The 16,861-nt window shown below is 40.5% G+C and overlaps 1 protein-coding gene across 6 annotated transcripts in view; it reads right to left on the bottom strand.

The window, feature by feature from the left end:
- The window catches only part of KIF1B (kinesin family member 1B), a 79,203-nt gene that overhangs the window by 44,884 nt on the left and 17,458 nt on the right, over window positions 1-16,861 (bottom strand). For 3 of the 6 annotated variants that reach the window (XM_053997805.1, XM_053997807.1, XM_053997808.1), the window contains exons 3-17: window positions 15,399-15,475; window positions 14,105-14,284; window positions 13,687-13,752; window positions 12,714-12,892; window positions 11,897-12,008; window positions 11,693-11,770; window positions 11,480-11,545; window positions 10,456-10,531; window positions 10,078-10,156; window positions 9,646-9,788; window positions 5,873-6,006; window positions 4,761-4,840; window positions 4,324-4,399; window positions 1,863-1,942; window positions 351-457 (exon numbers count right to left, since the gene is read on the bottom strand). In XM_053997805.1, coding sequence (XP_053853780.1) covers window positions 351-457; window positions 1,863-1,942; window positions 4,324-4,399; window positions 4,761-4,840; window positions 5,873-6,006; window positions 9,646-9,788; window positions 10,078-10,156; window positions 10,456-10,531; window positions 11,480-11,545; window positions 11,693-11,770; window positions 11,897-12,008; window positions 12,714-12,892; window positions 13,687-13,752; window positions 14,105-14,284; window positions 15,399-15,475 — 1,533 coding nt within the window. Of the gene's footprint in view, window positions 1-350; window positions 458-1,862; window positions 1,943-4,323; window positions 4,400-4,760; window positions 4,841-5,872; window positions 6,085-8,468; window positions 8,511-9,645; window positions 9,789-10,077; window positions 10,157-10,455; window positions 10,532-10,694; window positions 10,713-11,479; window positions 11,546-11,692; window positions 11,771-11,896; window positions 12,009-12,713; window positions 12,893-13,686; window positions 13,753-14,104; window positions 14,285-15,398; window positions 15,476-16,861 lie in introns of all 6 variants that reach the window. The other 3 variants (XM_053997803.1, XM_053997806.1, XM_053997804.1) reach the window with 3 other exon arrangements.

The raw sequence follows: 16,861 nt of genomic DNA, 5'->3' as shown, positions 1-16,861 counted from the left end.
CCAAAGAAGTCAATCACCCCTGGATCTCATGCTGCTTGAAAATAAAGATCCAAGATGAAATCAATAGTACTGACTTCTCTACCTACTGCAGCTGGGAACTACTTTTTCTTCACGTTTATAGTTAACCAGGGTCAGAATTTAACTGTTATACTGGCTGCAGCCTACAATTCGAAGCTATTATCACTTAAACAAATTTTATTTTCTTTCCCTAAGACTCAAGAAAACAAGTCAAAACTGATCCTTTTCTGGAGGTCAGAAGATTTCCAAATCACAGGGCTCCCTGGCCAGCTCTGGAAGCGACAGAGAGCGGAAGATGCAGCAGTGGGTCATTAGGAGAAGCAGACCTTTACCTTCGCCGTTGTTGTTCCTCTCGCTGCGGAAGACGCAGTGCTCCTCCTTGATGTGAGCCCCGCTCAGCACGATGTCCTGCCGCCGCTCCGCGTCAGCCTGGCCGACCCTGCGTCCAGCACGGCACGCGTCAGCAGCAGCCCCGACACCTTCCACAGCTCTGCGCTGGGCAACGCCGCCCGCGCACAGCCACGGAAAACTCTCAACTATTAAGATTACCCTTCAAATTTAAAGGTTTGGGCCAGCGCTTAATTCTGCACGGCAGGGAACCTGCCTGTTCTGCCACGAACTGGAGGATGACAGCTTTGCAAAAGAAAAGTTTTCTCTACCCTAAAACATGTCACTTGGAGAACTGAAATGTTAAATATTTCTGAGTTCAATGCAAATCCTTCCCTCTTGTGAAACCCCTCTCCTTTTAGAGAGGGATGCAAAGTGGGGGGGGAACCCAACAAGAACTTCCAGTGGTGTGTTTCAGCCGGCAGACAGGGATCATCCCTCCCACTAATCACCTTCTGCACTTGAACAAAGGAGCACAAATGGCTCAGGAGGCTCTTGCTGAATAATTTGATGCCACAAGCAGTTTCCTCCAGCATCCAGACAGAGAGGTTGGCTGTACCCTTGGAGCACGAAGATATATGTCCATTTCAAACCCAAGTGTTTGAGCAATTCTAGGTACAGACAACTTAATTTCCAATCCTAATGTTTATGAACTTGCTCTACTTATTAATTTACACATTTCTGATGCCAATGAGCGAGGCTCAAAACTTGTAATGACTTCTTAAGCCCCAAGCTATTCTAGTCATAATTCTCTGCTGAATTCTCTACATTTTGATACTCTTTTCAGTGGGCTTAATGCACCTCAAAGTAGTACCATATGTCAGCCCCTGTCAGTGTACTCTCTTCCATTTGTTCCCCAGGAATATACAAACTAAGCAACCAAACACAATTTGGTGCTCCAAAAAAAAAAAAAAAAATCACCTCTCTTCTTCCAGCTGTTTTGAAAATAAGTTTTGGAATAAAATCAATTTTTAATTCAAAGTCCAGCAATTAAATTTTATCTCATACCTGTGAATGCAGAATCCATTAAATGTGTACTGGCACAAATAACAATTTCTTTAAACAATAAAGCTAATATTCTGCCATATTCCAGTTGCTATGGTTTTCAATCCTGCACCCATCTAAATCACTCATGCACTTCCAGTAAGTTTTACTACAGACTTAAGAGGGGATGTCATGCTTTCTTTTACTGCCCAGGTGTAATAACAATTTCTTAAAGCTGAGTGACTGCACATGTTACTTTTTGTTAGTTGGAGTTTTTACTTTAAACACCAAGTCAACTTAAAGGAAATTGCATTTCTGCACTTTGTTCCACCTACAGCAACCTCATGCTTCATTTGTACCTGCAACTTGAAGAGCTCAAGGCACAAGTATTATTTAAACTCATGGTGTCTCCAGCATGGGGATTTAAGCAAGCAAAGAAGGCAACTCCAGAGTGTGTCAGCACCAACTCTCACCTTGTAATGCCATCCTTGATGTAGTACAGCAGACATTCAGACATGAGTGGATCTTCATTAAGGTTTACAAGATGAGGAGTCTGAAAGAACAAAGAGAAAAAGTTAATTAAGAACTGAGGTTCTGCTTTCAGGCTCCTTCCTGCAGCTGTGGAGGGTGTGCTTTAATCCAGCAGTTTTGCCACATGTATCGAGATTATTCCATAATGGATTTTTTCAAACATAACCTCCTGAAGTATTGCAGAGCATCACAAAGTACCAGTGAAATACAGCTCGGATTGCTTAGTTATCCAAAATATCAATCCATGGAAGGAAGAAAGGCTTCAGCTGGAGAAAAAGTCGTCCTTATAGAGTCTCTGGAAACTTTGATAAAGGAAGTCCAAGAGCAGAAAAGGTTGCTTCAGTGAAATTTTGAAATTGATATGGAATCAGCTTTGGCTTCTCTTGGGCACAGGTCAGGTGCTTATTTGGCAAAGTCTGTTGATATCAAAACAAAATCTAAAACTACCAATATTCTCTGATACCAACACCTAATAAGCTCTTCATCTAAACTTCTTCTAAATTTAAATCCACTACAGTTACTAAACCAACCTTCTTTGGTGAAAAAACCCCATTGGAATCAGCAAACAAGTCACAAGGCCTTGGTGTGAATATCTAGCCAGTGAGATGGCAGTAAGCACAAGCACAAAAGAAAAGGCAAAAATGGTTAAACATAAGTAAAGCAGAAAGACGATAAAAGAGAAACAAAACTGTTAATAAGCCACTTGTCCCTTTGCTACCATCAAACAGAATAAATTTAGGAAAAATAAATAAATTTGGCTCAGATTCCTTATGAACACTATTTCCATCAACTTATCTTAGATGCAAAAATGTTTACTTATGAGAGCTTTTAACAGCACTACATTTACAGAAGCTCAAAAATTACTGGACAGTTATGATTAATTTGTCTTTGAATGAAGGACTCGGATTGTCAATTGCCTATTGGAAGATTTAATTATAAGGACAGAAAGGGGGAGAAAAAAATACAGCTTTTTCACCCCTAAAAATCCAGGGGTGACCCAAAGCTGCAGCTGAAGATGTTCCATGCTGCCACTGCTGTTCACTGCACAAATCAGCACTTGGAGCTGTTTAAAGCTCTTCAATCAAGAGAAAAATGAAGAGAAACCAAATCCCAGACACAGTCAACTGCTTTAACACCACTACAACTTGCACCACTTGAATACTTTGTAAGAAATAAAGCTCCACAGCTTGAGAGATGATGCTTGGCACACCAACTGTTCACTCCTTGCATATGATGAGATACATACTGGTACCTCAGGAGTGTGGAGTCTTTACACAGAACACTTCACATTTTCTATCTAAGCTCTCATCTCCTGAATTTTCACAACAACCACAGTTACTAGAAGGACAGCTAATGGAACTGCAAGGATAGCAAGGAACAGAAGCAGACAGGACTGGGTTGGGAGTTTCACTTCTCCTAATAAATCCTATGTAGGTAAAAATAAATACTATCTATTACCCAAGCAACTACTTTACCCAGGTATCCAGGTGGCATTTATACACAAACCTGATCAGCTGAAAATGCACCAAAAGAATCATCAAAAAGAGCTGATGGCCTCTGAGGAAAAATCTAAAAGGAGATGAGGATCCATAATGTAAGAGAAAGAAATGTAAAGAATACTCAATGAATCTGCCTCTTTACAAACCTCGGGCATTCCTGGAGTAGCTACCAAAAGCAAACTGGAGTTCTACCAACTCACAGATTAACACCATTCTAACTGAAGGATCAAACAATTTAACCAATTCTGGGGTTCTACATTTCTGTGCAGTGCCTCTGAACAGGTCCCTGCTTAACCCTAGATCAAGTTTACTACACACTTGCACACTAAAATATTACCCATGCTGCTTGTTCAAAGATTTTTAAGATAAAAGAAAAGTAGGCTTTTTTTTCATTGTACTTCTTCTGTAATTCTGCTTTACCTGCAGAGACAGGTTCTTTGCTAACCTAATTATTTTATACTTACAGCACTGATTTATGCCCTTTTCCTGCACAGTTCTGCTTCCTTCAAATTTCAGAAAATAGAACTAATGGCAAGTATTGAATTAAATATTCCCTTGCATCCCCTGTGTTCACTGGTTCATTAGATCACCATCCTTTTTACCAAGGGGAAGAAGGATTAACAAATAATTCAAAGAAGAGCACCTAAACAAGCCTTAAATCTTCTCTGGGTATCTCAAAGAAGAACAGGTAGAGAACACAAAGGTCACACACAGCTACTGCAGAAAATGGCAACAGAATTAAGACACAGCACCTTCTGATTTGCTACTGAATCAAGATACAAAAGGAGCTGCTTCTCCTTACAGCACAGCATCTTCTAAAGGAAGATCCAAACAATTCAACTCTCATCACCCTCCAGGCCAATTAGCCTTTTGGAAACATCATGCAATAGTTAATTTTCTTTACCTTTTTGGGTGAGAAGACTCCCAGTGTTCCTCCATCTTCCCGAATGGCAACGCCCATTTCTGCCAACAATGCCTCCCTGAGAGAGAAAAACAAGATACTGACCCCATTTTAGGCTTCTTAGCCAAGTAAGGCCTGATGAAAGCCAGGTAATTAGACTTTGAACCAGCCCACCCAGGACTGTCACCACCTCAGAGCACACCAGGGCAAGTTGGTAAACTTTAGTCCGAAAGCAGCCTATGGAACAGCAACTTTAACTGTGACAAAGCCAGGAAAGAGCAGGACTTCCTCCCAGCATTGCCCCTGCTGTTCTACATCTAACACAAGAGTCAGCAGAACCATCCCTAACACCATTCTCCATTGCTTTTGAACATTGCTTTTGAAGTGCTTATTTTCCACTTTCCAGAGACCATCCATATACAGCATTTTCGATTCCTGACCTTTCCATCCTAATGGCCTCTGTTTTCCTCAGTTTCTCTTCCCATGTTTCATTCAGCTCTGCAATGATCTTCTCAGACTCCTGTGTGAAAACACCAAAAGCCATTTTACAATTCTTCCCAAAGTTCTTCACATAATACACACAGCAATTGAAGTCTGTGTTCTGTTTAGGCCTCAAATTAATTTCACATATAAAAAGCATTCTTAGCACCTTAAAATTCTTACTTGTTTCCCTTAATTTTTAAAAGGGCAGATAGTCCTTAAGGCAAGCTGAGAAGAAAAGATGACTTCATCTCTAACCATGGTCAGACTCTATTTTGAACCACCTAAACTCATTTCCCTTTTTTTTTTTTTTTAATCTGATTTACAGACATGATTCAGTAACTGAATGCCAAGGAAATGCAGAGACCACACTGTTACTGCCATGACAACGGAGGGTTTCCAATAGGAAAGGGAAATGCAGTGTGTGTTCAGCCCTGTGGCAGTGTCTGATGGGCAAACATGAGAATGTCGCAGAGACTCAACACTGCCAGCTCTCCCCACTGCTCCACCCATGGACATTGGGGGGGGCTTTCATAAAAATCAAGAAATACTTCACTGTGATGCACTTTGCAGTGGTGCAATTCTGTGCAGCACTAGGACAAGGCTGCCTTTGTCTGGCCCAAACATGCTATTCTGTGCTTCACATTTTAATCTGTGGGGGCTGGGCAAAGACAACAGTGGCAGGATTATTCTTCCTCCTTTTTTTCAACTTTGGGGTAATTTGGTTTTCTGACAGCTGAGTGCATTTGCAAGTCAGACTTGGCTCACACTAGTGCTGACCAGGTCTCTAAGTCTACACTTATGATCAAATTTTCCATAACTACAACTGCATCAGATGACCGTAAATAAGAATCAAGAATTTAATTTATAATTTAATTGTAGCTCCAGGCTACAATTAAACCTAAATAATCTTAATGAGAAAGGTTGCACATGAACCCAGTTTCTAGCCCACTGCAGTTAAGTGCCCTCTTTATGGTGCAAGTGAGTTTCAGACAATTTCTACAGACACAGGAGATATTTATAAAAGCAAGTCCTCTCAGGTTCGTGATTCTTTAGCCTCCTTAACACCCACCTTCAAACGTTCAATGGCCTCTTCTCCTCCAGGTGTTGACATGATTCTTTCCTGTATACTGGACACAGATGTTAAGCCCACCTGACTACTGAGAGAGCAGGAGGATGGAGATGCAGTGAGGGACCCCATGGAGGCTGTGGAAAAATTGCCAGGACGTTGATTCTCGGAGGCTAGCAAGTATCTATGCTTATTGTTCTGAAAATCTTTCAGATCTGAGAGAGAGACACACAGACAGAGGGAAGGCAGGAAAATGGGAAAACAGGAAGGGGGAAGGAAGAGGAAAAAAGGAAGAAAGGAAGGAAGGGAGGAAGGAAGGAAGGAAATACCAGTGTAAGAGGAAAGCATTTAAGCAGCAACAAGGCAAGTTTTGTAATTTTTAGATGGCAGTTCTGAAACAAATCTTTTAATACTAGCAACAATAACATAATAATTCACTGAGACCCTGAAGTTCACTAGGAAAGACTGCATCATAAACCTTTCCAAACAAAAAAGCTTGAAAAAATAAATTATACCTTGGCAAAAAGCAGCAATCCTACTCCTCACTGACTGCTAACCTGAGCACCCTGAAGCTCAGAGCAGGACCGGATTGAGATGCTCATGAGATTAGTGACAATTTGGGCTCATTTGGGAGAGCCAACCCCTTAAGCTCAGGAAAACATTCTCTTCCAGAGCCCTTTAATGTGAAATGATGATTAAGCAAATCTTTATCACAGCAGTGGTTCTGCTGCTAAAGCACCCAGACCACACGGACAATGAATTTCCTCTCCTTTAATTCTCACCAGAGAGGATGTGAATCACCTGTCAGTGCATGACAGGGACAAGAGAAGTTCACAACAACATCATTATGCTGTTTCTTGACCTTCCTTATCTGAATAAAAATGGAAATCTAACATATCTCATCAGTGCAATATCTGATAAGGGTCTTACACTTCAGAAGGTGCTTCAAAGCTTTTTGGCTGCTAGTTTAAATAAGAAAGGTCTTTTAAAAACCTCGAAAATTTAACAAGGTAGCTTTTGTAGTCTGAAAACCTGCAGGCCTGAAAATGCTGCCTTTAAAGCCAGAGAATAAGAAAAGCTGCCAGAATGATTTAAGAACAAATATACAAGGGAAATTTATATTAATTTAACTTGGCTTCTTGGATACACCTGTAAGCCATATCCTCAGAATAATCACACACCAAAAGAAAAATCTTCTAACATGAAAATATCAGATAACTGAATAGCTCAGTTTTAATATTTTAAAATTTAGTTTCAAAGACAAATCCTTTAAAATACGTCACTTCAGGAAAGAAATAGGTCAAATCAGACCCTGCAAGTTATAAACAGGGGCATCACACTTACAAAAGTGAGATGCTCGCCCAGACATTGCATAAATTTCCCTGTCCTCCTACATATCCCTCTACTCTTCCCCTGAACAATCCTGCCATTGTCAGCCTTATGCCCTAGTTCACTCCAAGCTCAACCTGCTGTTTCAGCCTCATGGAAGTGATGATTGCCCCGAGCCAGTTTGAAAACCACCATCTGCAAATACAGGAGGCAGGGCTGGGAGTTTCACAGAAGAGAAGCAGGTTAAGGGAAGGGAATTCTGCCAGGATGAGGAAAGCAGGCATGACAGAGCAGGGATGAAGTCTCAAAAGGCCATGCACTCCTGAAGAGAAAGGAAGTGGCACTTGCAGTAGCTCCACAGTGGCTGTGACCGCAGAGAACCAGAACCCTCAGGACCATGCACGCTGCTCCTGGAGCCGCAGCTCTCACACCATGGCGTGCACACGCTGGAAGCAGCATCAGAATGTCAGGCAGGCCAGGATGAGTCTTTACAACACCAGTAGCTTCAATTTTAGGAAATTTCAGACAGATCTCTTTCAGCTGATATTGAGTGAGGGTCAAAAAGACTGACTGAAAGAGTTATAAAGCCTACCAACCCAAAATTTACATAGAGTACATTTCCCTTGCAATAGACTACATATATTCCCCTTTCTTGGAAGCAAACACTAAGAGAAATAAAATGCTCTTTGCTGACTGGTTTTAGCCCTGTTAAGTTAATCAACTGCAACAAGTATATTTAACCTCAAAAAAAGAGACAGTCATCAGTATAAGATGTCTGGGTTCTTTCTTTTTCTTTTTTTAAGGATTATACAAAATATATTGCAGCATGCAGGAGGAACTGGTAATACTTCATCCTGAGTTCATCAACTGAAACATTTAAAGCAAATACTTCAAAGTGGAAAAGAGCTGCTAAAATGCCAGGAAGCCATGTGAGCAGGAACTGAGTAACTGGGAAGAGATTTGAGAGAAAGATTTTCTGGTTCAAATCTAAACCCTGCGCTGTCAGGAAAACACACTGGAGAGCTACCACTCTCCCTTCTGTATCCTGCCAGAAAGTAACACTGAACATATGTTGCACTTTAAACTCTGCACTTTTTTCAGTTGTGGACTTAATCTAAGAAGTGCTGGTGAGGCTGGTTTTCATGAACCTGCACTGCATTCCAGTGAGTGCTCTGTCTGGGATTTCCCTGTGAGAAATGCTGGCATGCAAAGCTCTGTTAAAAGCTGACCCAGAGAAAGCAGGTTAAAAAGAGAACCACACAATACACACATTTGCCTCCACTTCCAGAGTATTCATCGCCCATTGGATCAACTGAAAGGAAGCAGGAGGGAAAATACAAGAAGGATCAAAACTGAAGGTTCACTAGTGACATAGGAAGGGAAGAGAACACTACTTCATGTTTAAAGAAACAAAACACAATTTTCAGTAACAGTTTTTTTCAGTTTGGATTTAGAATCAAACCCCACAGACTCTAACAAGCATGAAAAACACTTGTATTTCATGGTCTTCTCGCCCCATTCTCTTGAAAACAAGCAAACAAAGAGGTAGATACATGTTGCATGTCTTTAGTAGTCTGTGACTAAGTCGGGACTTCTGCTTCACCAACAAAAAGGTCTGAAAAAATCAGAAACTGGTGCAACACTTCTATTTTTTTTAGTCAAAGAAGCTTTTAATCCACTGGAATACATTCTATGCTTTTATGGGCATTTCCTCCACTAGGAATTAAATCACTGTTCATATTATAGAAGAATGTAGCAGCTAAAATTTCAGTTAATTTGTCTTGTTTGGAATGATGACAAGGAAATTGGGCACAAGTGTGTTCTAGTGCTTTAAGAGTTGCTGGCAAAGCAAATCAGTACAACACTGCTCTGCCAACCTAACTCAAAATCTCCCAAAAGGATTCATTAGTTATTCACAAGCAGCTGTTGCATAGTTACTTCAAGATGACAAATGATTTGTCACTCAGGGCACTGTCTAACATTAGCCATTGTTTTCTTTTGTGAGCAAGGATGGCACTGAAGCCAGGTATCAACTAATAACCTCAAGCCTCAAGGAGGAAGGAAAGATGCCTTTTCTCCTCAGTATGAAATTGAGTTTCTGTATCTCAGCTCTTTTATTGGCAGCCAGACAAAAAGCCCTCCATAACTCAGCAGAGCAACTCCTGAACGTGCAAGTAATATTACACAAAAGTGTTTCTACAATAATAGGAAATTCAAACTCCTATATTTCCTTGAGAGTTTGAAGGTGGCTTGTCAACTCCAGACACAAACCTAAGACAGTCATTCAAAGACAGAAGGGGCTGCCATTCTAAAATCATGTTCAAAACTTAAATATCAGCACCTGTATTTAAAATCTGTGTTTTAAATCCCTTTCTCTCACTGGCTCAGGTCTCCCTCCTCTGCTAGAGGCCAAGTCCAGGACAGTGAGGTGTGTTTAATCCACTTACTGTCAATAATATCTCCCAGCCCTTGGGCACGCAGGAGATCCTTGAGCCTTGTCACCTCCTCCTTCAGCTCCCGCACCAGCTTGGCGTTGGGATCTTCATTGATAACAGCATTGCATTTAATCTGCTTTGCACGATCAGCATATCTGCAGCCAGACAAAACAATGAAACCTTACCACAAACATGGAACTGCTTGCATACAATTCAAATGCAACACAGGAATGCAGCAGCACACAAGACATTTCACTTGCAGCTGTATGTCAGAAGAGTAGGCAATAAATCCCTGCTTCCTCTGTAGGGCAATTGAGTTCTTGCCAGTAGAGTCTTCTTCCCCACAGATAAGTTCAACTTACAATAAAGCAAAGGTTTAAAGGACAAAGTATGGCCTTTAGAGCAAACAGTTACCCATATCCATCCCAGAGGAAGAGAAAGTACCTTAAAGTGCTCAAAGTTTCATCGTAGTTTATGTCTGCTGGACTGAGAGCAGCAACCATTGCAGTTCTGGAGTTCCCACCTACAGTGAACAGGCAAGAGTTTAGATAAAACTACAGCACACACTCCAGGCACTACCTACCTCCCAAATATCAATGTTTTCAATAAATTACAGAATTCAACTAAATTCTACAGTACTAAGAAACATACAAAAACCACAGGAAAGGGCTATAGCATTAACAAAAAGTGGAACTATGACGACTCAGATTTGGCTACTATAGATATTTAAACTCATACTCAATACAAATTTAAGTGAGTTAAAAGCAGTCAGGAAATTCAATGAAACTTTCTTTCCACACTGGCACAGCAAATGAGCCATACCTAGATTTTCTCGAAGAAGCCACGTTAGTACAGAATCCCTGTAGGGTATAAAGTCTGTCTTCTTCTTCTTTTTGCTCTACAAAGAAACAACACAATTTGAAAAATAGGAAGGATTTCCTGTGTAAGAAAGATGTGAACATCTTCCTGACATTTAAATTCTGTGTTCTAACACAATTCCAAGCAGCAAACCTTACACTAGGCAAAGAAACCAACATCTACTCCTACTCAGACCATCATACCTTGCTGGTGCAGTTATCCTAAGTTGAAAGCATTAAGGAAAAAGGAAGAAGAAGAAGGATGAGCTTCTTAACAGAGAGTTATACATTGTTTCCATGTCAGACACTACAGACAGTACTTCCTTTTCTTGAAAAGCCAAATTAATGAGAATCACTTCAATCGAAAAAAAATAGTCTAAAAAACACTTAAGCATATTCAACCTGTCCAAGGTGTTGACTCACTTTTAAAAGGAACAACAATCATTTATTTGTTTTGTTTGTTTGGGTTTTTTTTAATAGTAGTTGAGTACAAAAATAAAAGACAAAGTACTTTTCTAAACCCACAGTATTTTGCTTGGATCAATATATGCTCACTTAAGACATTATTAAGTCTTGCCATTGCAAAGAAACCCAGTGAATCAAATTATTGCACTGGTGTTTCTATAAATTTTAATAACAAAGCTGCAGTTAAGTTTTCAAAAATTATTCTTTCAAATAAAAATAAAATTTCTGCACTGCACTGAAGGTCTAAAAAATTTGCTACGTGAACAGGCCTTCTACATAAACACAGGCTTCTTCTGCAAGGCTTCCTCACAGTTAAACAAACCAATGCTTCCATCTGTTGACAGCCTCTGTGACACCCACAGAATAGTATCAACTCTATTCATCTATCAAAATACACACAGCTAATAGGGCAGAGAACACAAGGCCAAGAACAGCAAATGATTCTGCTGTACTCCATGGATTTTACTGTTTTCATTTGACCAGCTATGCAAAGGCTCTTGCAGGCAAGGAAATTATCTACTTACCACTTCAGCCAATGCTGAAATAACTTTGCCCAGAGTTGTGAGAGACTTGTTTATATTTGCTCCTTCCTGAGAAAAGAGAAACCAGTATTATATAGTAATTAAAACTCTTCAACTACGAATCTCTTCAGGTCTTCAGGTCTGCAACTCTTTTTCCCATTACTATTTGTCCAGCAAAGACTCCATGTGATGCTTGTGCCCTCCCCAGCCCCGCACCTTTAACCGGGTCCCTTTGGCACCGGTGGAATCAGCTCGCTCACTCCCAGCCAGATCCACGAGGCTGATCTTGCTGACCTGAAGAGAGAAAGCACATGAACAGGAGAATGAGTTCTTGGTGAATCAGAGCAAGCACAAAACTGCAAAGTCACTGCAGGGAAGATCAGTGAAAAACAGTCAGAAAGCCACTTATCTGTAACACACCTTCTCTGTGGAAAGGTCAGTTTCTGTGTCGTGTTTCTTCTGAGTAAACACAATTGTAAACACAGCATGAGAGCGACTGCTGGTTTCATTCATGTTGGTGGCTGCCACAGTCCTAAAATATGAACAGACATGAGCATGTTTAAAAAAGGACAATTACCTGCAGGGCTAAATGCAGCTGCAGAGGAATGAGAGCAAGAGGCTGCACAGGTGATGTGCTGCCCTGTAACCAAGACCCAGCCACACCTAATATCATTACCAAACCCTTTCATTTTTTCACTCCTGAGTTACTCCCATCTTCATCACAGTTCAAACAGAGCTTTCTCAATCTGTGTACACAGTAGTCCACCTTACATTCAAACACCCAAGAACACTTGAGCAGCATTTATGTGAGTCTTTCTCACACACTGTTGAATGAAGCCAACAGCTTGCATGGAAACAACTAATAATGAACCAGAAACTGAATCTGGAATGCCAACTTTAGTCCTGACCACCTGAATTGAGGAAAGAATTGAGCAAAGTTCCTGAATTGAGGAAAGAGGAGACTATTCACATAGGTTTTTATACTAGGATAGTGACAGAGTACACAGCAAAGGCAGAAGTAAATGCCAGATAATTATTTAGACTTTATCTCAAGTCATTACAATCTTTAAATGTCTACACATTGATTTGCAGCACTAGTTCAGCACACAAAGCAATTTCAGCTTTTAACAGCATTGATCAATGCATATTTCAATAATACTCCTCACTTAGAAGAGGTTTCTTTAAAGTGCTAATGCATAACACTGATAAAAATATCTAACACACCCCCATCACTAACCTGGCTTTGTTCCCAGCATCCATGAGGTCTGCAATGTCTGTGTAAGATGTGACTGCTAACTTGGACAGATCTTCCACGTAGGGTCCAAGGAGAGGATGTTCTCGCACCCGCAAATTCCCTTTGTTCTTCGGGTTCAACAAGTCTCTGACTCTCTCACAGTAAATCTCCATGTAACTCACCTGAAAACAGGAATTTTCACAGACAATTCAGTATTTCTGAAGGTCTCCTCCACAGCATTTCAGAGTGCCAGTGGAAGAAATTCCCCCAGCCCACCACAGGAAAGCTGTAGGTGTCTCTGGTCATTTAACAGCTTGAACACTGGCAGAGGCAAGAGTCAGAAGTCTCTCACATTCATCTCTAACATAAGCTGCTGGCCCTGCATCCATGTATAGATGCTTCAACCATTTCAGAAAACGTTGGTGTGTAATGAAAAATTATACACTGCAGTCCACCATCACCTTAACAGCTTTAATATGATACAGCACAAGCATCAAACAAGACAGATGGTAAAAGGAGTCTGCTTCCAAGGAACCTCTCGTATGAGCCACCAAAGCAAACTTAAGGGGAAAAAATTGATCTTTCTTGTCTGCAGAAGCAACTTTTGATTTTAAAAATCATGGCTATAGTATTTGACAATAAACATGCAGTCTTCCAGCTATTAGTAAAAAACCAAAAAAAAACCAAAAAAAAACAACACATCTGTAAATGCATCCTTAAATTTTTCAGCTCATCATTTCTTTCAGGATTGCTACACAGGTAAAGGAACACTAGTTTTCTGATGACGGTAAAAAAGAGTCACAGAAAGGTTTTTACATTTGTGTCAAAAGAGAAAACACAAAAAACCTTAAAAAATAAAATTAAAAACCCCAAACAAACCAGAAATCAGCATGTTAATGCAACATCAATAACCCAGCACCTAAGCTCAGTTTGATGTCCAGCATACACACATTATTTGATCCCTCGCCACACTCACCTCTACAGAATATGACATTTCCTCATTGCTGTTGTCATTGATTTTCTCAAACAGCTCTTCACATAGCTGAAAGAGATTAAGACCAAGTCAGAAACAAGTCTTTACTGAGAAATAACAAGTAACTATCAGAACATGTCATGGAAATGGCTTTAGAATGAGGCCAGTGAAAGAAAATGAACCTAATGCATTAACCACACACAGCCTCACTGGGAAGATAATTCATCTCAGTCCTGTATCACTATCAACCTTATTTTGTCTAGTATCTCAACAATTGCTCCAGGTTCCACCAGTATCATTATTCTGTACTGTAACATTAGCAGTAAGCTTTAGTTCTGTTAACTCTTACTGCAATACAAAACACAAGTGTGTGTCTGAGGATGCTATAATAACCAAATTCCCTTTCTGGGCTTGGTGCTACCTGGGGAATGATGCCTGCTTGGCTCTCCTCCTGCTTGCCCATCATGGTGTAGGATTTCCCAGCTCCAGTCTGGCCATAGGCAAAGATGCACACGTTGTAGCCCTCAAAGGCGTGCAGGAGCATCTCCTTCCCAATATCATTGTACACACGGCTCTGAGATGCAAAGCAGGGATCTTCAGGCTGGAAAGACACCAAAACAGCATAAATACAGACTTCCCCTATCATTTCAGTAAGATTTCAAAAAGCAACTGGGGTTTTTTATACTTTTATCTTGTGGATCAATCCCTTAGGAAGAGGTAAATTAGGCCATTTTTACACAACAGGTTTTTCCCAAGGCAGAACAAGATGGAGAAGAACAACAATGACAATGTCACTGCATTGTTTGTGAGTTTATCTTATTCTTAATCTAGCATTCTCTTGCTTCCTGAAATGTTGTATTTTAACATTACCTGCTCCTGAAATCAGGACAAATTTAGCTGTGCTAACATTCTAACTTCAGGATCAAGATTTTATCAGACCTCTTCTGTTCCTTGATGCTGCTTATCTGCTAGTTTTCATGCATTCTGTTCATAATGTTCCTGTGACTGGGCTATAATCAACTTTCACGGCTGCTCTGAAAAACTCAGTAAGAGAGGCAAGTATTGTATTGTGAAAACAGTCTCATTGACCACAAATTAGCTCAGAAATATTAAATCTTATTTCTCCATCTAAATTACTAGAATTAATCTTAGAGAAATGCATTATCCCTTCTTTGTACATCTTTTAGAAAACAAGGCAGGGGAGGAGGAGGTGGCAGAACAGAGTTCTGCTGGTGAACAATTACTGGAAGTCAGCGAGAGCTTAGCACCATTCACAGAAGGGTGGGGCACAGGAGCTGGATGAGAATTTATTGCTTTTGCAGCTATTGGAAACGTGGATCACTGTGCTGCCTTTTCCAGATATACCAACAAAACCCACACCACATATCCCCTTGAACTGTAAGGACTCGAGCAACTGTCATTTGTCCAAGAAGAAAAATGAATTAACTGTGGCACATGTGCATCCTTAAAATATTCAGAACAGAACATTGTTGGAGAGTATTTTCATTAATCTTCCGAATATGTACAAGTTGTTTTAGCTTTCTGCTCTCACCCAAACAGGGAAACGCAACATACAATGACAAGCTTTTAACCTGAATGTGGGTGAGAAAGACTGTGTAGAAACATCTGACAGGGGTGGCATGATCAGAAGAGAATGTTAAATCAAGCCAAACAGCAACAACAACAAAACCAGGTTTCCTTGTAAAAGCACTTACCGATGTGTGGGACCAATAAGAGTAGTCAAAGCTGAAGGACTTTGGTGCTTCCTTAGGATTCTTTGGGTTGATAATACCTACAGGAATAAAATTCAAACTCTTAGCTAACTTGACACTGAGAAGCATAATTAATAAGCTGCCTGACACACAATCTGCCAATCTGAGCATTCAGAGTTGCCACATGGCATCCGAGTAGGAAGACTGTAGTAACAGACTCACTGCTTCCTAATGCTATCATTTCTGTAGGACTCATTTTGAATAAGACAAGGAAAAAAAAACCCTAGGAGAAATATGTGGTTACTTAACAGAATTCTGTGCATTCCACACAATCAACAAAAGCTTTTCCAGATACCTTTAGGTTGGTGGGTTTAGTACTTCAGGGTTTTTTTCCTTCCCAGCAACAAAACTGCTTGGTATAACCTTTGCCTGCAGGGGAGCAATACACAATGGATCCAGCTGTCATTGCAATGGCACACACAATGCCTGTAGTTTCTGTATTCCAAGGAAGGTCATTTATAAGCACAGCCTTTGTTGCAGAAGAAGAATCTCTACTGCTTCCTTCTTTTTGATACTATAATGGTGGAAATACTTAAATTATTATTTCCAGCAGCTGTTTTCAACACCATCTGTATAAGGAGGACTGCAAAAAAGCATAGTCCTGAGGGTATTGGATAAACCACCCTGGATTTACACATCTGCCCCTGCACCTAAAGCAGCAATTTGCCCCTGGGAGTGAGACATTAACTGATGTGTACAAACAAAGTCCACAAGGAAATAAGCCATACAAAGGTGTCAGCAGTCTTCTGGGGATGATTTACATCCTGACACCAGACATCCTAGAGAGAAGATGCTTATTTCTCACATATTCTTCCAGTTAGTTTATGCTTTGGGAGATGGGGGCTTCTCCCTTTCCTTCTGTGATGAATGAAAATTTTATCACCCACAGCTCTTACCATTTCAAACATGAACTTAGCATCTTGTTTCATCGAAATCTCTGAAAATGTGGTTACAGGGTCCCCATTAAAATCAAATCATTCCTCCACCAGATGCTGTGTTCCTGAGCAGGGCTGTTGTCCAAAATGACAGTGTGGAGAAAAGATCACTGTCTGGATTGCAAATAGCAACAGTTGCTACTCTATTTCTCCTGGCCAAATCCGTTTCACTTGGATGCACCTTGTGCTGACATTCTTGCCTTAAAAAACCTGACAGACATGCAAAGCCAATGAATTATAAGCACCAGCACAGTATCAAATGGCCAAAAATGCTTGTGGCTTTGGATAGCAACGCAGGCATCAACACAGAATAAACTGTAACCTAAGCAATCCTCCATGGCTTCAGCTTCCCTTTGCTAGCTTTGCCCGAACAGCAGTACAGCTCCACTCTCACTATTTCACCAGTCCTAAAGAGAAGAAAAAACAAACCCCAAAGGTAACTCCCTGCCCCAAACTTAAATTAGCTCTCTC

The sequence above is a fragment of the Vidua macroura genome, chromosome 23 (genome assembly GCF_024509145.1).
Source record: "Vidua macroura isolate BioBank_ID:100142 chromosome 23, ASM2450914v1, whole genome shotgun sequence".
In the NCBI taxonomy this organism is placed as follows: domain Eukaryota; kingdom Metazoa; phylum Chordata; class Aves; order Passeriformes; family Viduidae; genus Vidua; species Vidua macroura.
The sequence above is the reverse complement of the archived record's forward strand: the minus strand, read 5'-3'. Positions and strand labels throughout refer to the sequence as shown.